The 26,144-nt window shown below is 48.7% G+C and overlaps 1 protein-coding gene across 4 annotated transcripts in view; it reads left to right on the forward strand.

Annotated features, from left to right (window-relative positions):
* Nucleotides 1-2,769: 2,769 nt before the first annotated feature.
* DSP (desmoplakin) overlaps nt 2,770-26,144 on the forward strand; it is a 52,364-nt gene continuing 28,989 nt past the window's right edge. For 2 of the 4 annotated variants that reach the window (XM_003128168.5, XM_021100158.2), the window contains exons 1-5: nt 2,770-3,289; nt 16,958-17,060; nt 18,296-18,444; nt 20,114-20,288; nt 25,617-25,745. In XM_003128168.5, coding sequence (XP_003128216.3) covers nt 3,093-3,289; nt 16,958-17,060; nt 18,296-18,444; nt 20,114-20,288; nt 25,617-25,745 — 753 coding nt within the window. In that variant the 5' untranslated portion in view covers nt 2,770-3,092. Of the gene's footprint in view, nt 3,290-3,745; nt 4,353-16,957; nt 17,061-18,295; nt 18,445-20,113; nt 20,289-25,616; nt 25,746-26,144 lie in introns of those variants that run through there. The other 2 variants (XM_084967346.1, XM_084967347.1) reach the window with 1 other exon arrangement.

Here is a 26,144-nt window from a genome sequence, read left to right on the forward strand (position 1 = left end):
GGCCCAAGCAAATTGCCACACTCAGATATGACGGTTGTTCCTTGATCCCCCTCCTTCACTGGCAGCCTCTTGTGAGCCAGCCAGTGTAGACAACCAATGTGTGTCAGTCTGGATTCCATCTATCATGTCAACCTTTTTTTTTTTTTTTTTTTTTTTCCGGTCTTTTGTCTTTTTAGGGCCGTGCCCACAGCACATGAAGGCTCCCAGGCTAGGGCTCCAATCGGAGCTACAGCTGCCGGCCTATGCCACAGCCACAGCAACACAGGATCCAAACCATATCTGCGACCTACACCACGGCCCTTGGCAACCCTGGATCCTTAACCCACTGAGCAAGGCCAGGGATCGAACCCGCAACCTCATGGTTTCTAGTCGGATTCGTTTCCACTGCGCCACGACGGAAACTCCATATAATATCCATCTTTTTACTTCATCCTCATGTCTTCCTTTATCATCCCTAGAGAAAGATAAAGGACAGCTGTCGTCGTCCCAGAGTTGCCATGTTTGTCTAGCTGGAAGTCGGTCGCCTTCTTGGGAACACGTGAAGGAGCACAGGAAGCAGCAGGGTAGGCGAGGAAGCCGTGTGGGCAGCAGGAGGTGGGTAATGAGAGGGCTGTGCCCTTCATCTCTACCTCTGCCTGGATGGTGTCTCCGTCTGAGTGCAGCCGGGCTCCTGACTCCCCAGTGTGAGCTCTCAAAGGGACCCCTGGGCTGAAGCTAAGCTTTCCCCATCCCTGGGAGGTGGGTCATGGATGTGTGCTGTGTTTAAGAATTCTAGGGAGTTGCCATGGTGGCTCAGTGGTAACGAATCCCACTAGTATCCATGAGGAGGCAGGTTCAATCCCTGGCCCTGCTCAGTGGGTTAAGGATCTGGCGCTCCTGTGGCTGTGGTGTAGGCCGGCAGCTGCAGTTCCGATTGGACCCCTAGGCTGGGAACTTCCATATGCTGAGGGTGCAGCCCTAAAAAGCAAAAAAATAAAAACAAAACAAAAAAAAAAACAAACAAAAAACCTGTGCAATTGTATGACCTTATTACACATTATTCAATAAAGGACTCACCAAACTTTTTAAATTGAAGATTGACCATACTGTTTTCAAGGACAATCTGTATATATTCCAAAGTCTAGCATTGGTCCTAATAACCTTAGGAGGTTATAACTACTCGCTGAACAAAGGAGGTGTATAGAGGTATTTTGTGTGGACTGACACCCCCGAGGGCCTGTGTCCCCTCCAGGCCATGCACGTGATGGGCCGTGGGTGCTGATGCTGAGTTCTCGCCATTGATTCTGAAGAAGAAGCGCTGTTCTTGTCTATACATCCGTGTGTGTGTTTTAGATACATCAGTGAACACTCTGTCCTGTTTATCTTTACCAGAAGAGGAAATTGAGACAATGATGGGAATTAAGGGATGTGCTAACAGTGCTAAACGTCTGTCTCACAGGACTTTTGACTCCTTGGATTTAGGCTGGTTAACTCCGTGGTCCATTGAGAAGAAAAAGAAGAGTGGCATCTAGAAATTGAGGTGTCACTTGAGGTTCATGTTATCCTGGAGCTTGTAGCCCATGCCCTTTACAACGTGCAAAAATAGTTTGATTTTTGTCTTTTCCATTTATAAACATTTCGGAAAGAGATTGTATTAGCAAGGCAGTTAGTTAATTGGCACTGTTTGGGAAGACAAACCTTTATTATAACGATCTGTAGAGGTTGTTTATTAAAAAGTAATCGAACAGCTTTCCAAAGTATAAAAAGAGCTTCTTATGGATGGTGTGACTGGGTCTGTATCTCAACCCCAGTCGCAGAGACTTGGGTGTGGTTCACGCTCAGCCACTAACTGGGAGGCCCCAGAGCAAGTCTCTGGACTGTTCCGGCGGCTCTGAGTTACTCGTGTTACTCATCCTACCAGGTGGATGATCTCTGTCCAGGGTTCCCTCCTGCTAAGTCCCAGGAAAGCCTTTGCCACTGACTTGTGAGAAAAGCTGTTTGGAAAGGCATGGGTCCAGGGAGAAGGTGCTCAGAAGCACGGGAGAGAGGCGTGTTCCCAAGGTTTTTAATAAAAATTGGAAACATTCTCCCGGTGGAAGTCTTTGCAATTTCTTGTTTAAAATGACTGTCCGTTACCGGGCAAAATAAAATAAACTGCAGTTTATAGTTTCATGTCACCCCATGGAAAATGGCCGTGGTGTTTTCCTCTTTATCGTCGTGCCAAAGAAATTAATTATTTATGGTGAAGACTTCTCGGGAAAGGGGTGGATTTGGGTACAGATCCCTTTGCACGTCGGAAAACGGGCTTCAGAGGCAATTTTCTGGATTACTGGACTAAAAGAAAACTCCCTAAAGCCCCCAAACAAAACCTCATCCTCTAAGCATTCTCTCAGTTGTTTCTAGCCAAAGCTTGGTTGGCACCGTTCGTTTCCAGGGATAAGCAAAAGGCAATAGTTCACAAGTAACCGTCCAACCGAATGACTTCTTTTCCAGCCGATTTCCGACCCGGAGACGGCACAAATCCTCACGAGCGGGGGCCAGGCTTTCCCGGCCTCCGCGGCGAGGCGCCGAGCGCTCGGCCCCGGCGGGCGCTCGGGGCCCGGGCCCCCGCCCCGCGGTGTTACTCGGGCCTCGGAGCGCAGGGCGGGGCCGCGGGCCGGCGGCGCAGGTGGGGAGGGGCGGCCGAGGCGCGTCGGCGACACCCCCGGGGGGCGGGGAGGCGCGGCGACCGCACCCCGCCCCGGGAAGAAACCCGCCAGGTGTGGCTTCGGCGCCGAGTGCCAGCGGGGAGGAGACTCGCGCCCCCGCCGACCAACACCACCACCCAGCCGCGGCCCTGCTCCTCTGCGCCCTCGCCGCCCTGCGAGCCGCAGCTCTCCGTCCCGCTCCCGCTCCCGGCCCGTCGCCGTCCCCGGCGCCCGACCCCCGCCCGCCGGCCGCGCCGCGCTCGCAGCGGCCGGGACGGCCCCGGTGGAGAGGCGCGTCCTCGCGATCCGTCTGCGCCCCCAGCGCGTTCCCGGGTTGGGGCCTCTCCTGGGAGCCCCTCGCCCTCTCGGAGCGGCCCACCCTCGCGTCTGCCTCGGCGCTGAGCGGCGCTCAGAGTGCTCGCCGACATGAGCTGCAACGGAGGCTCCCATCCGCGGATCAACACGCTGGGCCGCATGACCCGCGCCGAGTCCGGCCCCGACCTGCGTTATGAGATGACCTGCGGCGGCATTGGTGGCGGCGGGGGCGGCGGCGGCGGGGGCACCAGCAGGATGTACTACTCCCGGCGCTGCACGGTCACCGAGCAGAACTCGGACGGCTACGGGTGGGTACCGGGCCGGCGCGGAGCGCCCGGGGGCGCGGGACGGTGGGGTCCCTACACTTCCCTAGCGGAATCCTAGCACTCGGGGACAGGCAGGGACCGTCGACCTCTGGCCGACGGGGAAACTCAGGTCTAGAAAGGGGCCAGTCTCTTTGTCCGCGATCGTGCACGCATTTCCTGTTGGCCCTGGGGCAGGACCCGCGTGTCCCGACGCCCAGTGCGCCGCGCAGACCGGGGTGGGCACGGGCGCGAACGCGGAGAGCAGCAAAGACTCAAGTTCCCCCCCGCTTTCCCTCTCCCCGCCAGCGGGGGCCCAAGGCTAGCCCGCGAGGGTGCAGGCGAGGCGAGGCTGCCCCCAGGACTGTCCCCTGCGCGGCGGGCTGGCATCGCCTTTGTCCCGGGCCGCAGGTGGGAGGTCAGGCGGGCGGGGCTGCGACCTCTAAACCCAACCCTCTAACTGTGACCAAAAGCACAACAGCAGCGGAGCGGGGCTCCGGCCTGTCGGGTTGCCCGGGTGGACTCGGCGCTCGGTTGTCGCTACTGGCTCACCGCAAACTCGTGGTCACCTCGAGACCACGTCCGCAGCGGCGCCCGGCCGTCCCGGCCGCTGCGGGTCCTGGGTCGGGAAGGCCCCGCCTCGGCCTCCCTTGTTCCCCAAACCAAACGCCCCCGCAGAGGCGGCCGCCTGTCCCCCAGCCCCGGCCCTTCGCGACTCGGCCCCCGGCAGCGGGCACACCTGTGGTCCTGAACCGGCGCCCTTTGTTTGCGAGTTTTTACAAAGCACCGGAGGGACGACCTCTGTGTTTCGGTGGCGGAACGCGGGCGCGGGGTCTTGCGCTTTGGGCGGACGAGCGGTAGGAGAGGGGAGAGGCCGCGTCCCACCCCCACTACCTTTCGAGGTGGGGGCCGCGTGGGTCCGGGTGTCCCAGGGAGGCGCAGTGATAAGAAAGCAGGAGCTGCTTCTCAGAATCAATGCGAAACCGATCGTGGGGGGCATTCGGGTTGGAGGTGGGGGAAGATGAACCTCCATTTACCAGGTCCCCTGAACGCGACTCTGGGCTTCCAGGTGAGACTTGAGACTTTTGTCTCCCGCACCCACCTCCCGCCCCCTGCAAGTTCTTCCCTTACTAAGGCTTTGGGAGAAGGAATCCTGAGTTTCCGACCTTTTTCGACCTAGCCTTGTGGCCTTGGGCTGGGGAGGAGCCACCGGAATACACTCCAGGGGGTTTTGTTTGGCCCGCAGTTTTGGAGGCCGGACGGCCTCCAAAGTCGAGTTGCAACCTGCTTTCCGCTTGGATTTATTCGTTTCTTTATCCTCCCTCATCATCTTGGAAATTTATTTTCTCTTTTGAGTTGGCAAAGCATCAGCTCACTCTAGGAGCTCTCTGTTTAAAGAGCAAAATGCACCTGGGGGTTTCCAGGAGGAATGTGCCAAGCCCCTAGGGAGACTGGGACGAAAATGTTGCTCTTTTTCACTTCGGTTTTTTGTTTCTTTGGACACTTTACTTTTCCCTCCCAGTTTCCAGTGTTTGGAACGCACATGATTTTGCATCTACGTATTTAAATCCAAATCAGAATTTGCAAGGCTGCTGCTTTTCTGCGTTTAATGAACCAAGTGTTTTATTTTAAATATGCCTGTGGAGTTCCCGTCATGGCTCAGCAAAAACGAATCTGACTAGTATCCGTGAGGACCCACGTTTCGATCCCTGGCTTCCCTCAGTGGGTTAAGGATCCGGCATTGCCATGAGCTGTGGTGTAAGTTGCAGACACGGCTCGGATCTGCCGTTGTGGCTGTGGTTACGGCTCTGATTCAACCCCTAGCCTGGGAACCTCCGTATGCCATAGGTGTGGCCCTAAAAAGACAAAACAAAACAAAACAAACCCACAAATAAATATGCTTCTGTTATCCTAGAGTCCATATGTTTTAAATTGATAATAAACATTACTTTTAATGGAATATTTCACTCCCTTGGCTTCTTGTAGAATTACATTTGTAATATCTTGGTTAATGAACTGCATATAGATACCTAGTTTATAAGGTAACTTCGCCAAAACATTGAATTTGGGGAGGCTCCATGTTTTTTCAGAATATAGCATCATTTCTTGTGTTTGGTTCTTCCAAGCTCAAGGGTGATTATCAACCTGTCAAGTGTTCCATCTCTCCAGGATGGGAAAACAGACGCAAGTGAAAAGTGGCCTAAGTTGGAGGCAGGGTGTTTTTCAGCGCAGTGCTGTTGAGATGCGGGGGCCGCTGGGGCCTCGGAGCGGCAGGCTGGGGGCTTGAGTCAGCCCCTGGCGGTTATCCCTTCCTGATCCAGGTGCTGGAAGTTTCCCCCAGCCTGTCCCGGCCTGCTCTTGGACTGGTGCTCTTGGACTCCAAGAATTAGCACAATGCAAAAGAGCCCGCATGTGCTGACAACACATTTTAAAATAATGGCCACCGACTGGACAGAGGTGGGGCAGGGACTGCACCTCTTTTCCTGGGTGTCTCAGCGTTTTGTGCGGAGGGGTTTCTTTGGCCCCAGCACGCCCTTTGTAGAAGCAGGATGCCATCTGCCACCCCACTACCCTCTGCTAAGTGAATAATGATTAAGGATTGAAAAGGCACTTCTCAGGCCGAAAGTTTTTCTAAATAGAAGTGTTTTGTTTTTATTTTATTTTTTCTATTTTTGAGGTTAGGTTTTTAAAGCCCCAAACAAACAACAACAACAAAAAACCCAAACCAGGATGGAAGCACCTGGCTGACTCTAAACTCCTGTATTTCTCAAGCTTCCACTTTATTGGCTGAATTAGATTGATTTAAAAAAAAATGATCAGCGTTTGTAGTTAGCCCTCTTCCCTTTGTAAACTAATGAGTGCGTACGGAGCCCAAATCTTATTTTTTCCTTTGAAAGTGACTTTACAACCTCGTCCCTTTGTCCTTCACTTAACAACCCTGTCACTGTTTAGGAATGTGTTACAGATAAAATCCCTACTTCCTTCACCTGTGTCTTCTGTGTCTTTGGTTTAGGCTCATTGACATCTGCAGCTATTTTCTTTACCTTCTGCCACGCAATCTAATATTTTAAAGTTTGGCGCATATTAGGGTGCTTGATCACTTAAGAGGTTTATTTCTGAAAATTGAAACACTGGGTTTTTCTCGTATGGGGTGTTACATTGTTTTCACTGAAGGCAGGATTACTAGTAGCTTCTTCCTGCAATCGAAAGCAGTTACCAAGCTGTAGTGAAATTCGGTGGCCACATGACCTCGGTTCAACGTGTGGAATTTGTAGGAGGATTAAATGCCAAGTACAGCCATTAAGCTTTAGAAGTATGTGGTTAACATGATAATGCTTACTTTTCTCCAGAGCTCATGATTTCCAAGCCAAAAGCTGTGCGATCACTATTTGCTACAGACTTTAAAGTGTGTTTTAAACTACCTTTGAAAAGAAGCCTCTTTCTTAGCCTGAGATAAGCAGGTCAGTTTGCATTTAATTTTAGAGAGTGGTTTCAAATTTAGAGACAAGTAGAGTAGACTTGCCCCAAACCCCAGAGTCCACGCATGGCCCGGTCCGCCCGGGAACTGGTGGCCACGCACCTCTGCCCTCTGTCGCCCTGTGCCTTTAGACCATGTGCTTGTGTAGGAGACAAGAGAGAGAGCCCTTTACTGATAGGACAGAAGTGGCTCAATTCCATCTATTCACTATCCAGCCAGTATGTTCTGAGCATTTGCTGTGTGTTAAGTGTCGGGGAGATGCAAAGGTGAAAATACAGAGACTTCTGGAAGGGAGTGGATGCTCTTGAAGATAAGGTCACACGTACCATAATCTACAAGGATGACGGACAGGAGGGGCGCACATGACTCACAGGCATCATGAGGGGATGAGATAACATCCTAGTGGCAGCACTGGCAAGACTTTATTACAGAGGAAGTGGCGTTGACTCGACTTTGGGGAATTTCAGCAGGTAAAGCAGGGAAGAGCCCGAGAAAAGTGTGAGACGTGGAAAACCAGGAGCAAGTTCAAGGCCTAGAGCACGGTCTCCCTTTGGAGTATTTGCTTGCTGGTGGGGAAGCAGTAAGCCCTCGGGAGGAAGGGTGGGTTGGGGGCAGAGCTTGGGAGTCCTGGAACCCATGGTAGGGGTTTGGGTAGGCCTACGGGAGCCATGGCAGGTTTCATCAAAGCCAGCGAGGGTCTCCGTTGAAGGAGCAGGGAAATCAGATGGTCTTAGGAATCTGTAGGACTCTTTCTGGGGCGGCAGCCTGCAGGAGGCAGTTGGCTTAAGAAAGGGAAGCGAGGAGGTGATGGAACTCTAGCTGAGGTTGGTGGTGGTGGGACAGGAAAGCGGACTTGGCGAAGTGGCAGCTTTAGCTCAGAACTGGATCAGAGAGACAAGGGGGAATCTGAGAACACAGGCTTAGAGTTGGGTGACTCATAGAATGGCTCTTCTAAATATTTTTCTGGGAAACGACAGGATTCAGTTTAGCTTGATATAGGGCAGAGAGTCACATTTACATGAGATTAGGCTTGAGTAAGTTCTGTATTTTATGACAATATCAGATGGGCGGTTAATAATGGTTACCATTGCCTGGCAAGCACCCACGATGTGCCAGGTATATTATGTTTGTTATGACAAAGTTCCCATTTCACAGGTGAGAAGTCGAGGTTAAAGTTAGGTGATGTGGCCTGGGTCACGCAGCTGGTTAGGAGCCGAGCTGTAGTTGAATCCAGTATACCACCATGACTCAAGAAAAGATCAAACCTTAGTTATTAGAATTCATCTTTTCTGGGAGTTCCCACTGTGGCTCAGTGGTAATGAACCCAACTAGTATCCATGAGGACTCCGGTTTGATCCCTGGCCTCTCTCAGCGTGTTAAGGATCCAGTGTGGCCATGAGCTGTGGTGTAGGTCGAAGACGCGGCTTAGATCCCACGTTGCTGTGGCTGTGGTGCAGGCCGGCAGCTACAGCTCCGATTGGACCCCAGCCTGGGAACTTCATATGCTGCAGATTTGGCCCTAAAGAGCAAGAAAAAGAAAAGAATTTCATCTTATCTTTTCTCCTTGCAAACTCTTCTATCCAGTATGAGTTTTTGCTTGGTTTTAATTTGTTGCGTGCCTGTAAAATATTTTTTTTGTAGCCATTGTGTTGTTTCATTAGCACTCCTGTGGCGTTTCTGTCTGCTGAGCCATAAAGCACCCTGTGATGCATTACGCCAGCTAATTGTTGGGCAGGTCCCCCAAAGGGCTTCCAACAAGTAGTTAACTTTTTCTCTAAATATGGACATGATTTCATTGTCGTCCAGGTGATTGGAAGTTCTTGGGAAAGAAAAAAAAAATGCTGATGCCTCCACGCAGACTTCTTAGGGTGGAGCTGAGGTGTGGTGACTTGGGGCGTCTATAACTCAGCCCTCAGCCAACCAGTCTTTCCAGACTTTTCAGAGGCTCTGGAAGGAGCACCCCATCCCGAGGCCTTGGCGCCTGGGGCTCTGTCACCACGCCCTTTGCTTTTCTCTCTCTCTCACCTGCACACCTGGGAAAATGGGCAGGTGTGGCTCTGATGCTGAAGCCACCGCCCTGCAGACCCCAAGGCTCAGGGAGACTCGTCTGAGGCAGCTTCCCACTAGTAAAATGCTAGACCGTCCCATCACCGACACCTAACTGCCACCACCTTGGGCTCGAAGGGTCCAGGGCCTTCAGACACCCCGGGAAAGTGAAATCTACATTTCATGCAAGTGATGGCCCAGGAGGGACGGGCTGCAGCCAATAGGTCTAGGTTTTTGCTTGGGATTCTTTTTTTGGGGGTCTGGGATCTTAGTTCCCAGACCAGTGATTGAACCTGACCACTAGACCACCAGGGAACTGGAACTGAAAATTTTTAGAGCCACACCCGTGGCACATGGAGGTTCCCAGGCGAGGGTTCGAATCGGAGCTGAATCCACTGGCCTACACCACAGCCACAGCAATGCTGGATCTGAGCCGATTCTGCAATTTACACTACAGCTCATGACACCACTGGATCCTTAACCCATTGAGCGAGGCTGGGGATCAAACCCAAATCCTCATGGATCCTAGCCAGACTCGTTAACTGCTGAGCCATGAAGGGAACTCCTAGGATTGAAATCTTTGACATGGCAATACAACATCCCTTGCTGCATCTGACACCCCAAAAAAATACAAGGAGTTGGCTTCTTGGTAGATAACTAGATTACTTGTAAATGATTTTTTTAAAGACTTCAGAATGAATGTAAGTTTTCACATAGGAAAGTAATTCAAAAACAGAATCCCTCTTTTGGCGTCGAATTTGTAAGGGTCGATATACATATGTCATCCCCACTTAACAGGGGAAAACAAAGCATCTTTGTCTGAATTTTCTTATCCCTTCAAAACATTTTTTTCATGCACTTAAAATGTATCACTCTCTTTGAATTGTCTCAAACCTTATTTTAGGTCTTATAGGTAATGGTAGGAAGCTCAGAAATGCCTCACACTCTATACCCAATCTTCATCTCTCTCTCTCTTTTTTTCTTAAACTTCTCATTCCACCCCCAGTTTGCTGCAAGATACCCTTAAAACTATGAACTGGGCAAAGTTCCAAGTGATGATTGGGGGGAGGGGCAAAAAACAGGAAACGTAAAGGTGAAATCTGTGAATCATGTCACAGCAGCATCGAGGGGCCACCTGTCAGAGCGAGCGTGCAGCGTGGAGTTAGTTTCACGGGGCTTTGCACACCTTGCGCCTCCTCTAAGCATCTCCCCCCCTCCCCCGCCACCCCCACAAAGGCTGAGTTCCTCCAGGTTGCAGATGCAGAAACTCCAGGCCCAAGCGTCTGAGTAACGTGCCCAAATCACAGGCCGTCCAACCGGCAGTGGCCGAGCAGGGGGTGGACCTCACAGTCTTTATGAAGTTAATCCTCAGGTTGCCCCCCCCACCCCCAAATCCGCCAAAAACACCAAACACAGTAAACATGGAAAGAAGGGGAGCTTTATTAGCATACGGCTTCCAAAGCTCCAGAGTGAGGACAAAAACCAAGGATCAGAGGAAGTCTTTCTCAAACCTCGAGATACCTTTTTTGCTCACTGTTGGGGTGGGAAGTGTGTGTATGTGGTGGTGGGGGGGGGCGGTAGATGCACCGCCTGATGGAGCTTTTGGGATCGGGGTCATGAGTGGAAGTACCCTCATAGGAGTCTTATTTGCCTTTGTTTTTCTCCGACTTTCCTAAACCAATCAAACATGCATCTAGTACCTTCCGTATGCAGAGCTCCCTGTTGTTGGGTGCGTGTAGGAGTGGAGGCTGACTGAGATGGGACCTTTGCTCTCCAGGAGCAGGGCCGCAGGTGTGTCAATAACGACAATAAATAGCAGAGCAGGGGAGAGGTTCAGGTGGGGGGGGAAGGGGGGGGAGTGTGGCGGAGGCAGCCTTCTCTGTGTAACTTCCAAAGGATGGAAAGGTGACATTTGCATGGATATGTGAGTTTTGGAGGTGGGGTATTGCCCTTAAATGAAGAAGTAAATTTTTTCTTCTCGAACTTTATGAGTATTTTTCTTTTGCCTGAGTTCTTTTTTTTTTTTTTTTTTTTTTTGGATGTGCTGGCGCATGTAGAAGTTCCCTGGCCAGGGACTGAATCAGAGCCACAGCAATGACAATGCAGCGTCTTTAACCACTAGGCCCCCAGGAAACTCCCTACTAAGATCTTTTACATTTTTAAAAAAGTTTTTTAAATGCTGCTGGCCTATGCTACAGCCACAGCAATGCCAGATCCGAGCCATGTCTGTGAGCTCCACTGCAGCTCACGGCGACGCTGGATCCTTAACCTGCCGAGAGAGGCCAGGGATCGATCTCGTATCCTCGTGGATCCTAGTCAGGTTTGTAACCCATTGAGCCACTAAGGCAACTCCCCTCAAGACCTTTTAAAGAAACTCAAACAAAATAGTATATGGAACACGCTTTGAAAATTATAAGGAGCTAAGCAAATAGATTTTAAATCAATATTGATGCAAATAAGTTTTAAGATCAATGTTAATGCATTATGTAATTATCATAATTCCCACCAAATATTTCTTGAGTTTTTCCAAGGGCATAATTCCATGAATCTGAATACACAGAGAACATCATTTCTGTTGGCACAACTTTGTAAATCAACTACACTTTAATAAAAAAAAGTTTTTAAACAATCAATTGTCAGACTCCAAAAAAAAAAAAGATGTCATTTCTGGCACCTGTGTGCGGGACCCTGTGTTGATGGAATGAATAAAAAGGAAGGCGAGAGATGGAGATGGTGAAGGAGAGAAAGAGAGAGAGAAGGGCCAAGGGAAAGAGGGAGGAAAGAAGGAATCCAGGCGAGAGACGGTGTACACACAAAAAGAAAATACAGAGTTAGGCGGTGTGGACCGAGGGTCTGATGATCAGCACAGGTGATTGTAGGGGGACCAAAGAGAGTAGCTCTCAAAGTAGATTTTTACCTTGTAATGCTGCATGCCTCTCTTCAAACTCTTTGTCTTGTATTTTCTTCTTTTTTCCTCTACTATTCTTGGAAAAAGTGTTAAACTAATGGCTTCACAGTTAATTTTGTGGCGTCTTGTTTTTTAAGAAAAGAGTGTTAGGTGGAGGTAGTAAAATGAAACGTAGGAAGCGCTGTGGGGTTGTTCACAGGTGCATGTGGCCCATCCTTGGAGGAAAATCCAGACCGGGTTTTCCCTTGAGCCCCTGAGGAAGGGCTCTTTGGGTAAACGGGTAGAACCATGACTTGTTTAAACTAGTTTTAGAATGAATTTTTTAAAAATGTGCAGGCAGGTTCTTGGTTGTACGAATCATTTGTCTTTGTGAGTTTGAAGGTAAAACAGAATTTCGGAAGAGTTAGACTTTTAAGGACAGGTGTTATTTTTTCAAGGCCAAGCTGTTCATTTTTTAGTGTAAAAGTCAATATTTTTCTGATTGATTTGACCCAGGTGAATTTTCTTTTCTTTCTGTCTTCCTTCCTTTTGCTCCCTCTTTCCTTCCTTCCTTCCTTCTTTCTTTCTGTGACGTCTTTCATTTTCCATGTCACTGAAATGGGATTTAAAAATTGACCTTTGACCTCATTAGTTCAATTCATAACGTGGTTTAAAATCTCTGTACTGGGAACACCAATGCATACCAGTATTGAACATTTCTTTGAGGCTGGGGATTTTTTAAAAAGTCCTTACATGCTTATTTAAAAAGTATTTGTTTAAAAATGATTTTTCCTTTATGATAGAATTTTGCATTTTCCCAAAGTGCACTGTATGAATTGAACAGAACATAGACTTTTTTTTTTTTTGTCCTTTTCTAGGGCCACTCCCATGGCTTGTGGAGGTTCCCAGGCTAGGGGTCGAATCAGAGCCGTAGCCACCAGCCTACACCAGAGCCGCAGCAACGCAGGATCCAAGCCGCCCACATCTGTGACCTACACCACCGCTCATGGCAACGCCGGATCCTTAACCCACTCATCAAGGCCAGGGATCGAACCCTCAACCTCATGGTTCCTAGTCGGATTCGTTAACCACTGTGCCACGACGGGAACTCCGAACATAGACTTATGGATAATGTTCAACAGGAGCAGTGAGTTTGGTGGTTGCATAAAATAAAGTTGCAGAACAAATGAGCTAAGAGAATCTTAGATAGCATCTAGCCAAACAGGTGAGAAAACTGAGCTCTAGAAATGAGATTTTTTTTTAAAAAAAGATCTAAAATTATGTGTAAAAATATAATTTTTTTTGACTTCAAAAAGTTTTCAATAGGGAGTTCCCATTATGGTGCAGCTCGGAAATGAATCTGACTAGGAACCATGAGGTTGCATGTTCGATCCCTGGCCTTGGTCAGTGGGTTAAGGATCTAGCATTGCCCTGAGCTGTGGTGTAGGTCACAGATGCGGCTCGGATCCTGCGTTGCTGTGGCTGTGGTGTAGGCTGGCAGCTGCAGTTCCAATTAGACCCCTAGTCTGGGAACTTCCAAAAAATGTGGGCAGATCCTTTAGTAAAGCATGAAGAAGTCTTTTTAGTATTATTGACAACATATGAAGCTACCTTTTTTTTTTTTTTTTTTTTTTTAAGTGCAAGCCCACCGATATTTTAAGCCAACATTTAATTGCCTCACCTTTCTTTTTCCTGGCTTTGGTTCATTTCTAAGTGTGCTATAACCAGCTACTCCAGTAGCTGAGTCAAGAGCTGATCAGTTTTATGTTTTGTTGTCGGATGAATTTAGTGTCATAATTCACTTTAAAAAGCCTTGTATGTACTCCTTGGAACATTCATTCACAAGTGAGTTTAGCCTCCTTGCCTCTTTTTGATTTTTTTCAGGCATTTTTATGTGGGAATAATTCTGGATTTATGGAAAAACTGCAGAGATACCAGAGTCCTCGAATACTTCACCCACTTTGCTCATCTGCTTCGGTCTTTTTTTCTCTTCCCTTTTACGGCCGCACCCGAGGCATATGGAGGTTCCCAGGCTAGGAGTTGCAGCTGCCGGCCTACACCACAGCCACAGCCAATACCGGATCCTGAACCCACTGAGCAAGGCCGGGGATCCAACTTACATCCTCATGGACACTGTGTCGGGTTCTTAACCCACTGAGCCACCACGGGAACTCCTGCCTGTCTTAGAGCTCACTGTGTGAAAGTTTTGTACAGTGGCACAAAATTATAAAAGCGCCCAAGAAACCTGACTTTCCACTTTGCTGAGAGGGAGCCCCACCCTTTGTCGGTCAGCGCTGGGCATTCTTTGTGGGAATCACCCTCTGAACCCAGTTGCTGAACAGAATTACCAGATGTTGCAGAAGAAAGGTCCTCTCATCCCGCCTCAATAAAGGAAACAAAGTCACAGGGCCCTTCCTAATTACTTACCCGCCCACGCCTTCTGAATGACGTTTCTGTATTTCTTCATTTCTCCCTTTGCCTCTTGAATAATATATCTTCCCTCTCTGTTATAATAGGTGCATTTTGCACAGTGTTCTGATTCTAAGTCAATTGGAATTTTGCACAAGTTGTGACAACGGACGGAGTCGAGTTTCTGTCTCAGCAACAGGAGGAGGGTGCCAGGTTTCCCATCTGATCGGGAGTGGGAGGAAGAGCCGGGCGGCATCCACGAGGGGTGCGGGTGGGGCGCCCTGGGTTTGGCAGGTGCGCCGTGCGGGCGGCGCTTTGCCGGGGCCTGCCTGGAGGAGCTGTGGCCTCATCTGGGACAGGTTCCCAGGGCAGAAGCATCCTCACGCACGTCGTTTCAGCCAGTGCCGGCTTGTAGGGGAGCCTGGCTGGCGGGGAGGGATGCAGGGTGGCGGAGACAGAAAGTCAGCGGCTCTCTGATGTGAGATGCTGCAGGCCGGCGCGGTGGCTGGAAGCTGCCCACACGCTTGTGCTTTTACTCCCACCCACGCTTCGGAGAACCCCCGCTTTTCTTTTTTTCTTTTTATTTACTTATTTATTTATTTTTTGTCTTTTTGCCATTTCTTGGGTCGCTCCTGCAGCATATGGAGGTTCCCAGGCTAGGGGTCGAATCGGAGCTGTAGCCACCGGCCTACGCCAGAGCCACAGCAACGCAGGATCCGAGCCGCGTCTGCAACCTACACCACAGCTCACGGCAACACCGGATCCTTAACCCACTGAGCAAGGCCAACGACCGAACCCGCAACCTCATGGTTCCTAGTCGGATTCGCCAACCACTGCGCCACGACGGGAGCTCCTCTTTTCCTTTTTAAACAGTGACATTCTTTCTTTAAAGCACGCGCAGACACCCCTCCCGGTGCAGACACACATCAAAGAAAGTCCAGTACATCAAACAGGCGTCAGAGAGCTTTATCGGAAAGCCTTGCAGGCTGGCCTGGCTGGTGGCTCTGAAATCGGGAGGAACGCAGGCAGAAGACCTTTTCCTGAACATTGAATAATAATTTAAGGCGCTCGATCTCTCTCTTAAACTCAGCCGTGGTGGGCTGGGCGGGGCCTGATGTATCTGGGCAAATGAACAAGCAAGGCTTGTTTTATGAGAGCTTACCCTTTTCCCCTATATCTGGAGCAAATTCCTGAAATCTCTTTCTTTAAAATGTAGACGATCTAGGGAGTTCCTGTCGTGGCGCAGCGGAAACGAATCCGACCAGGAACCACATGAGGTTGTGGGTTCCATCCCCCGCCTCGCTCAGTGGGTTAAGGATCTGACGTTGCCGTGAGCTGTGGTGTAGGTCACAGACGCAGGCCAGCAGCAACAGCTCTGATTGGACCCCTAGCCTGGGAACCTCCATATACCTCGGGTGTGGCCCTAGAAGGACAATAAAATAAAATAAAATAAAATGTAGAACATCTACAACATCTTCTTTTTTTTTTTTTTTGCTTTTAAGGGCTACACCTGCGGCATATGGAGGTTCCCAAGCTAGGAGTCTAATCAGAGCTACAGATGCCAGCCACAGACAGTCACAGCCACAGCCATGCCAGATCTGAGCTGCATCTGTGACCTACACCACAGCTCATGGCAATGCCAGATCCTTAACCCACTGAGTGAGGCTGGGGATGGAACCCACAACCTCATGGTTCCTAGTCAGATTCGTTAACCACTGCGCCACGACGGGAGCTCCTACAACATCTCTGAAACACCGCATCGTAGTGTTCAGGTTTCTTTCCATGTCTTCTGGAAAAGGGCTGCATGTGAAATGTCCACGCTGGGTGAGGGTTGTACAGAAGATACTCTCGGGTCATCTGCAAAGGAAAAAGGGCTTGTTTTTGCATTAAAGATAATTTAAGTTTCCCATCACTTTCTTTACCGTTATCGTCCTTTTCTAGGGTTGCAGAAGCCGTTTTTGTAAGCTAGGCTTTTCCTTTGTCTCCTACAGTGATCCTCAGCCAGTCTGGCCAGGGACACCCTCAGGCTGTGGGTCCGAAGCTGCCTTTCCCAGAGGGGCTGGTGAGGGCAGTGCCGTCGCTGGGGTGGCAGAGAAGCTCCTGGAAACATGTTTTCACAACTCAAAGGAATATTTCTTTCATTTTTTAAAAAAATATTTCTATTTATTTTATTTTTATTTTTAAAAATTTTTTTAGGCTTGCATCCATGGCATATGGAAGTTCCTAGGCTAGGGGTCAAATCAGAGCACCACAGCCACAGCAACGTGGGTTCTGAGCTGCATCTGTGACCTATGCCACAGCTCACGGCAACGAAGCTTCCTTAACCCACTGAGTGAGGCCAGGGATGGAACCTGCGTCATCATGGATGCTGGTCAGATTTGTTCCCACTGAGCCACGACAGGAACTCCTCAAAGGAATATTTCTGGATCAGATCTTGGACTTGGGGAGAAAAACTTGATGCGAAGAACATTATTGGTCTAACCGGTACCATCTGAAAATTTTCTATAGATTGGAAAATAGTATTCCATCAGTTTTAAATGTCCTGATTTTGATAATTATACTGTGGTTGTAGAATCGAATGTCTCTATTCTTAGAAATACATGGTGAAATATTTTGGGATAAAGGAGCATGACTCTTTTCAGATGGCTCAGAAAAATGTATATACATAAACAGACACACAGACAGGGGCGCAGGGACAAAGAGACATAGCAAATGTGAACAGTTGGGCCCTCTGGGCAAAGGACCTACCAGAAATGCCTTTGTCTGGGTTTTGCAACTTTTCTGAAAGTTTAATAAAATTATTGCAAAATCGAAAAAAAGTTTCATGTCTGCCTTCTTTGTGTTTCTTCATCAGTCAAACCGGAACGATGTCCAGGCACCCGAACCAGAACACCATCCAGGAGCTTCTGCAGAACTGCTCGGATTGTTTGATGCGGGCAGAGCTGATCGTGCAGCCTGTAAGCTTTCTCTTCTTCTCCTACAGTAGCGTCCACATCCGGTTTTGCACCTGGTTTTGTTCCGGGCTGACTTAGACTCCTGGCCCTGACCTTTGCACTTTTGATCCCTGCCCTCCTTCGCCTCCTTAGTGTCTTTCTTGAAACAGACAGAGAGAGGTGTGTGTCTTCCTAACCTACTTGCGTTGTCGGGAACCAATGGGAACCAGTTTTCATATAGTTTTTGTCCAGCAAAGGTTGACATCCAGATTGCCACGCTTGTGCAAGTGCAACAAGCTCTCCCCATTTAGGCGACTTACTCATACTTTCTCTTCCTGGAGGTGCAGCCTGACATGTTTATATCACTGGATTGTCGCGGATTGCGATGGACCCCACTCATTTATTATCTTTTTTCGGGAAGATCTGCCATCTTGCGAGGGCACTTCCACTTGAGAAACTTTACGAAATATGGACAAACAAGCAATTGACAATTGAGGAAAGATGGTAGCATTCGTGGAAGCCGCGCATGTCACGGAGAGAGCCCTGGATGTCACTGACACGGGCGTAGCAGTCATGAGATCCATGGCATTTTCTGAGTACCTGTCCCAGCTCTCAGCAGAGGTGGCCTCTCACTAAAAATCACCCATCATCAAAGCCAGGAAACTGCTTGGGAAATGGACAGCACATTGTAAATCAACTGTATTTTAATTAAAAAAAATTTTTTTTTAAAAAGGAAATTGGTTGGCCCGATGCAATTAACTAGACAGCTTTCTTTTAAATAAATGAAACGTTATTTCCCATAAGAGGCAGGAAAAGCTTGATTTGTGTGCACAAGCCCTTATCTGGTATAACGGTACATGTTCTTATCACAGTGGAATTCCAGTGAGATGAGTGGTCTGTGCAAATGAGAAAGACAGGCACTTAACACAGTGAAGCAGCAAGGTGGGCGTTCCACGAATATGCCTTTAAAGCCCTCTAAAAATTTTTAACATCGTCTGCACATTTTGGCTCACGGATCTCCCTAATTTACCTCCCTATTTCAAATTACTGAGATAATTTTCAGTTAGAGTTTTTTGTTTCTTAGGTTTTTGTTGTTGTTGTTTTTGTTGGTTTTGATTTGTTCAGTTACATGGAGTGGGATGTATACTCTTTAAATTTATAGCAGAAGCTTTTACTTCCATTAACGATGCAAACTCCAGACACAAAAGTGTGTTTCCTTTCCACGATTCTGTTTCCTTCATGTGACTTCTCTCTCTTAGGAACTGAAGTACGGAGACGGGATACAGCTGTCTCGGAGCAGAGAACTGGATGAATATTTTGCCCAGGCCAATGATCAGATGGAAATTACGGACGGTTTGATCAGAGAGATGCGGCAGATGGGCCAGCCCTGTGATGCTTATCAGAAAAGGTATTGCTGGAGCTCCCGTCATGGCGCAGCAGAAACCAATCTGACTAGTATCTGTGAGGATGCAGGTTCAATCCCTGGCCTCGCTTGGTAGGTTAAGGATCTGGCATTGCCATGAGCTGTGGTGTAGGTCACAGACACGGCTCCGATCCCGAGATGTTGCGGCAATGGTGTCAGCTGGCAGCTCTAGCTCTGATTGGACCCCTAGCCTGGGAACCTCCATATGCTGCAGGTGCGGCCATCTAAAAAGCGCCCCCCCAAAAAAAAAGGAAAGAAAAGGTATTGCCCGCAGAGCGAACAAGGTGCCTCATGGAGTTACCCTCAACCCAGAGGCTCCCTTGCTTGGTGTTTTGCAGCTTTATGTGCCTCTAATACAAACTGATGAAGCTTTCCACCTTCATCTTTTGTGGAATCACAAAGCTGCCATGAGAAGAATTAAATAGACCTACCCAAGAGGATGTGCTTATTTTGAAGAGCTGGGTTTGCTGTGAGATGTTCGCATGATTCTGTGTAGGGGCAGCAAAGACCCTTTGGCTCAGTAGTTGACTCTTAAGAGTCTAAGATTAAGTCCAGCTCAGTTTAATGAATACAGACTCATAGAGTTGAAAATGCCATTGAAAGCAGAGGCCTGTAGTCTGATTTTGTGATCATGGTACCCAGGGCGGTGGGTCCTAGGGAATTCCCAGGGCGGAACTCCTGAGAAAGTGCAGGATGCTGCAGGTTGGGCAAAGGCGGTTACACTTGCGCTGATGCTTCAGGCTTGTAGCGGCAGAATATTTAAGTTTCTGTATGCGATCAAGAAAAAAGTCTACGTACACTGCTATGTATAAAATAGATAACCCACAAGGACATAGCAAAGGGAACCCCACTCAATATCCTGTAATAACCTCTAAGGGAAAAGAATCTGGATACATACTTAACTGAATCATTTCGCCGTACACCTGAAACTAACACACGGTAAATCAGTGGCACTTCAATAACAACTTCGATTTTTTTAAATGTTTTCTTTTCAGAGCTGCACCTGCGGCATATGGAAGTCCCCAGGCTAGGGGTCGAATCGGAGCTGCAGCTGCCGGCCTCAACCGCAGCCACAGCACCATCAGATCTGAGCCACATCTGCCACCTGTGTAGCAGCTCACGACAAACCCAGATCCTTAACCCACTGAGCGAGACCAGGGGTGGAACCCACATCCTCATGGATACTAACCGGGCTCTTAACCCACTGAGCCCCAACGGGAACCCCAATAACAAATTTTACTTATTATTATTTTTTTTGCTTTTTAGGGCCACACCCGTGGCATAGGGAGGTTCCCAGGCTCTAGGGGTCAAATCGGAGCTATAGCTGTGGGCCTACACCACAGCCACAGCAACGCAGGATCTGAGCCTCACCTGCGACCCACACCACAGCTTACGGCAATGCCAGATCCTTGATTGAGGCCAGGGATTGAACTCGAAACCTCATGGTTCCCAGTCGGGTTCATTTCCACTGCACCACAATGGGAACTTCCAATAGCAAATTTTAAGTAAAAAATAATTCAAAGGCGTCTATAAATAAAACAGGTGTGATCTCTGTACTGACACAAAGGAGGCTTGGAGAGGGGGACGTTCGCCCAGGGCAGGTGTTCGTGGGCCTGTTCGCTGCAGCGCTGTGGGTGTGTTCATTTCCTTCCAGACTGCTGCAGCTCCAGGAGCAAATGCGAGCCCTTTACAAAGCCATCAGCGCCCCTCGGGTCCGGCGGGCCAGCTCCAAGGGTGGCGGAGGGTACACCTGTCAGAGTGGCTCCGGCTGGGATGAATTCACCAAGCGCCTCACCAGCGAGTGTCTGGGGTGGATGCGGCAGCAGAGGGTAAGCAGCTTCCGGCAGGGGGAGGGGAGGCTGGTCCTCGTTCCTGCTCCCACCCCCACCCCGTGGGCCAGGAGTGCAGGACGAGGCAGGGTCCTCCGTGGTCAGGACCTCAGTTGGCAGCATCTGCTTGCTGTTTTTGGATTTTCCTCACATTCAATTTTAAAATGAAGGCTTTTATTTATTTATTATTTTTTAATTAGTTTTTTGAATGACTCACTGAGTTGGATTACATTGGTAGGTGTGCAACAATCATCACAACCCAATTTTATAGCCTTTCTATATCCCAACCCCCCAGCACATCCCCCTTCCCCCCACCCTGACTCCTTTGGAAACCGTAAGTTTTTCAAAGTCTGTGAGTCAGTATCTGTTCTGCAAAGAAGTTCATTGTTCTTTTTTTAGATTCCACATGGAAGTGAAAGCTTATGATGTCGGTGTCTCATTGTATGACTGACTTCACTTAGCATGATAATTTCCATCCATGTTGCTGCACATGCCGTTATTTCTTTCCTTTTAATGGCTGAGTAATATTCCATTGTGTGTGTGTACCACACCTTCTTTGTCCAATCCTCTGTTGATGGACAGTTAGGTTGTTTCCATGTCTTGGCTATTGCAAATAGTGCTGCAGTGAACACTGGAGAACATGTATCTTTTCAAGTCATGGTTTTCTCTGGATAGATGCCCAGGCGTGGGATTGCTGGATCAATTGGTAATTCCATTTTTAGTTTTCTGAGGAATCTCCATACTGTTTTCCACAGTGGTTGCACCAGCTTACATTCCCACCAACAGTGTAATAGGGTTCCCTTTTCTCCACACCCTCTCCAGCATTTATTGCTTGTGGACTTTTTGATGATGGCCATTCTGGCTGGTGTAAAGTGATATACCTCTGGCTGGTGTATAGTGGTTTCGTTTTGCGTTTCTGGAATACTGAGTGATGTTGAACATCTTTCCATGTGTTTTTTGGCCATCCGTATGTTGAAGGCTTTTATTTTGAAATCAATGAAACGTTGGGTTTTTTTTTCTTTCTCATGTGGCTTTAGGGAACCAGTCTCATTGCTGTATAGTCGTGTACTTTGTCACTCGGGTAATATTTAACAGGTGTCATTGAATTGGTAGCTTGTGAGAATCTAGTTCTTCCAGTTCACAACCAGAAAATGCATTGAGGGGGTTTATGTGCTAAAAAAAAGTCATCCTTCTGACTTGAGTGGTCGCTGAGCTCATCGGGTGTCCTGAGAGGTGCTTAGAGAAAAGAACCTTGTGGAGGTTCACGTAAGATGGTAACAAATCCAGGAGTTCCCGCTGTGGCGCAGTCCGTTAAGAAGCTGACTGCAGCAGCTCGGGTCTCCTCGGAGGCGCTGGTTCGATGCCCAGTCTGGTGCAGTGTTGCCGCAGCTGTGGCTCAGATTCAGTCCCTGGCCTGGGAACTTCCATGTGCCATGGGTGCAGCTGTAAAATTATTTAAAAAAAAAAAACAAAGACGTTAACAAAATGCGGGAGCTAGACACCGAGTAAAACTGGATCTTCTGGTTCAGGCTCATTGGTTGCTCAACCTTAGATTTTTGAAGTGTCAGTTGTTCTGTTGGGCGTTCGCTACGTCACTGACGTGGGAGTGAGGTCAAATAATGCCACCAGATGTGCCTGGTCTTTCCCTCCAACTGGTGTTTCTACAAAGGACTTTTCACTGCTACTTACTGTTGTGTTGTTTTATGGAGTCATGATGCGCTGTCCTGAACAGGTGGCAGGAGAAATATGCCATCGTCAGGTAGGTGGGAATTGTATGATGAAAACCCCGTCCTGATGAACCACCACCTTCTGGAATGGTTGGTTGTGCAGAGATGCAGTTATGGTTGTCAGAAATAGGAACTTCCTCACCCGTTGTTGGACCAGTTTAGCAGTGGTTCCAAAGTTCCTCAACCATGGACAGAGTTTTGTGTGTGTGCTGTCCCAAGTGTGAAGGCTCATGGGAGTAAACATTCGTTCATTCATCAGTTAACCTTTTCTCCTATTTATTATAAAGACTTTACAACCCTTACAGAAGGCGGGGCTTATACAGTTATACAGAAAAGTCAGTTATAATCCCAGAAACCCACACACAAACCTATTTGCTGATGTTCCAATGGCCTTCTAATCTTTGAACACCTGTTTCTGGAGCACTTACCATGTATTGGCACCATGCCAGAAAGTGAGGGTTCAAAGGTTATTTCCCATAGCCCTGAAAACAAATATTTTGAAGAAAACAAGATACATCAACACCCAAATACCAGATTTCTGTCGAGAGCAGAGTACGGTTGATGGCCAGGTTTGAGCTGTAATCAAACCCTGCTTGGGGAGTTCCCTGGTGGCTCAGTGGGTTAAGGATTCTTGAAAGTTTAATCTCTGATCCTTGGCCTGGGAACTTCTGCATACTGCAGGCTCAGCCAAAAAAAAAAAAAGAAGAAGAAGAAGAAGAGGAAACACACCTTGCTCAGATAGGAACGAGGAAGGGGTGGCGGCACTCCCGTCCCTGGGGAATGAAGCCAGCGCAGCCAAGGTGGCTGGGCGGAGCTCAGGGGGCTTGGACCACATTGGGAGGGTCGGGGATGTTAGGTAAAACAATGTTTGAACCAAATTACTTGTGAAATGGCAAATCCCATCATTTCTTCGTAGTCCCTCTGACGGTTCTGTAAACTGGCAGCTCATCATCGGTCATTTTTTGGTGTTCAGGTTGGGTGTAGCTTTGTAAGATTCTTCGAGCAAAGGCTCACCATTGACAACTTTTGGAACATGGCATCTTCCCATGGACTCCGTTTTCCGTTGTGGGCGCCGGGGCTCAGGGGAAGCGCATCTTCTAATAGATGCAGTGGAGGAGCGCGGCTTTTCAGATCAGGCGGCCCCCATGGTTACAAAGGCATCGAACGCGGGTTGGCTCTGGGGTTCTCGGGCCCTTTCCTCTTCTCCCTTCTCCCCCCAGCGTGGCCTGCATTCTTTCTCACATTCCCAGGGGACGGAGCTGCAGGGCCAGCTGATAAGGGGGCAGTGTTCCCAGCCGCCCAGGCCTGTCTGCAGGCACACACCTCCTGGGCTAGCTTTTGTTTCTCTGATTTGCGTTTCTGCTGATGGACGAGTCAGATATTGTCCATCTGACCAGTAATGAGGGGCGGGGGCGGGGGCGTGGTCCTCTCATTAACTCCCCAAGGCACCCACCTGCTGCTGCTATAAAGCCAGAATGAGCCAGAGGTCAGAGTCCTGGGTGACTTACGGTTGTCTGCTGGCTGCCCTTTCTGAAGGCTCGCCAAGGACATGAGAACATGGATGTGGCTTAGAACAATGTGCCTTATGTTCTTGCTGCAGAACCAGCCTAGAATGTTTGCCCTTGGCGTGTCCAGATGACACAGGTGATTGGGAAAGGCGTATGAGCTCATGCAAAGGAAAGACGAGATAATAGACTTGCCACGATCCGGAGCTTGTGGCATAAAGTTTGCTTCTTACTGTGTGGCATTCTTAAACTGGAGTAGTGAGACACAAATTAGAAAGTTAAATGTAGGAGTTCCTGTCATGACGCAGCAGAAACGAATCTGACTAGGAACCATGAGGTTGCAGGTTCGATCCCTGGTCTTGCTCATCAGCGTGAAGGATCCGGCATTGCCGTGAACTGTGGTGTCGGTCGCAGATGTGGCTTGGATCTGGCGTGGCTGTGGCTGTGGCGTAGGCTGGCAGCAGCAGGTCCGATTAGACTCCTAGCCTGGGAACCTCCATATGCCATGGGTGCGGCCCTAAAAGGACAAAAGACAAAAAAAAAAAAGTTCAATTTAATTTAATTTTTCAAAAGCTAACATAAATCCACAATCTTCATATTGTCCACATTAGCTAAAATTAAGGCATTGAGTAGATAGAGTAGCTTCTCTTTGAAGTGGGATGTGGGGAGTTTTCATCTCCAAAGCCAAAGCTAAATTCTGGATTTATTTATTTTTTATTTGTATTTTTTCTTTTGGCTGCCTTGCAGCATATGGAGTTCCCAGGCCAGGGGAAAGATCCAAGCTGCCGCTGTGACTTATTTCACCCACAGTTCTGGGGCCAGGGATGGAGCCTGTGTCCTGACGCTGCAGAGACACTGGCTGATCCTATTGTTCCACAGGGGGAGCTCCTAAATTCTGGATTTAAAGACAACAGTTAACATTAGTCTGAACAATTCAAAGAAATACATGATGAAAAATACTCCTAGGTTACCTGTTTAGCTCGGGAAGTAGTACTTGATTGAGCTTAATGAACTATTTTTGATGTACATTAAAAAGTAACCAAGTATAGAAAAATATATCAGTATTTTATAACATAATACATAGGCGTGCACACACAGCTGTGTACACATGTAACACACACACCACTTGCATGTGCACAGGTAGATTTCTTCAAAGAACATGATCTAGGTTTCAAGGATCTTTTTTCTTTTTTTCTTTTTTTGTGTCTTTTGTCTTTTTAGGGCCACCCCCGAGGCACATGGAGGTTCCCAGGCCAGGGGTCCAGTCGGAGCTATAGCTGCCGGCCTACACCACAGCCACAGCAACTTGGGATCCAAGCTGCATCTGTGACCTACGCCACAGCTCACGGCAACGCCGGATCCTCAACCCACTGACCAAGGCTGGGGATCAAACCCAGAACCCCATGGTGCCCAGTCGGACCCGTCTCTGCTGCACCACGATGGGAACTCCTCAGGGATCTTATTTCTGAATCATCTCTTCTTTGTCCATCCTGAGCTGGGAGTGAACAAGTTGAGGAAAGCAGTATTTGGCAACCTCCCTGGCTGTTTGGAAATCCTGACCCCTTGAGCATTTTTTTTTTTTTTGCTTCGAAAATATTGGAGTTCCCTGGTGGCTCAGCAGGTTAAAGATCTTGGTGTGGTTGCTGCTGTGGCATAGGTTCAATCCCTGGTTCGGGAATTTCCATACTCCAAAACCATAGCAAAAAAAACCCCCAGACCTTTTTATTTTATGTTTTTGCTTTTTAGGGCTTTGGCATATGGAGGTTCCCAGTCTAGGGGTCCAATCAGAGCTGCAGCTGCCGGCCTACATCACAGCCACAGCAACGCCAGATACGAGCCCGAGTCTGCAGCCTACACCACAGCTCGTGGCAATGCTGGATCCTTAACCCACTGAGCAGGGCCAGGGATCAAACCCTCATCATCATGGATCTAGTTGGGTTTGTTACTGCTGGGCCACAACGGGGACTCCTGATTGGCTGTTTTCATCTTCAGTTGTATCTGAGTGGAAGCTGTGTGTGTCCCTTGGTACCTGGCCCTGGTGGTGCTGTAGGTGAGGGGGTCAGAAGTAAAGGGCTTGCTCTCTGTCCCTTCGGCAGGTGGAGATGGACACGGTGGCCTGGGGCGTGGACATGGCCTCGGTGGAGCAGCACATCAACAGCCACAGGAGCCTCCACAACGCCATCGGGGACTACCGCTGGCAGCTGGACAAAATTAAAGCCGACCTGGTACGTTTCATTTCACAGCCTTCCGAGAGCTGCTGACGCTTTATGTCATTCCCCCATTCCAGGCAGTCAGGGCTGAAATCCAAGCCTGGGATTCCTTCCTCATCAGATTGGAAGCTTAAAAAAAAAAAAAAAAAAAAAATCCCTGATGGGGACGTGGAATCAGACAGACCTACTAGAGCTGCTGCTAACCCTCCAGGATTCTGGGCACAGGCACTTGTTAGAGCCATTGGCAAATGAATATTTGGTTGGGTGGTGGCGGTTCCTTTCTGCAGAAGGCGGAGCATCTCTTCAAATAGAGAAAGTGTGACCATCACGTTTTATTTTGGTGAATCCTTGGTAAAGTCCTTGGTGACTCCTTTCCTACGTGCAGTTAAAATGTATTTCTAATGAAGGAGATCG

Source organism: Sus scrofa, chromosome 7, assembly GCF_054392235.1.
Source record: "Sus scrofa isolate SSC_HxYL_T2T_F1_AM1 chromosome 7, Sscrofa_HxYL_maternal_Yorkshire_Landrace_v2.0, whole genome shotgun sequence".
NCBI lineage: Eukaryota > Metazoa > Chordata > Mammalia > Artiodactyla > Suidae > Sus > Sus scrofa.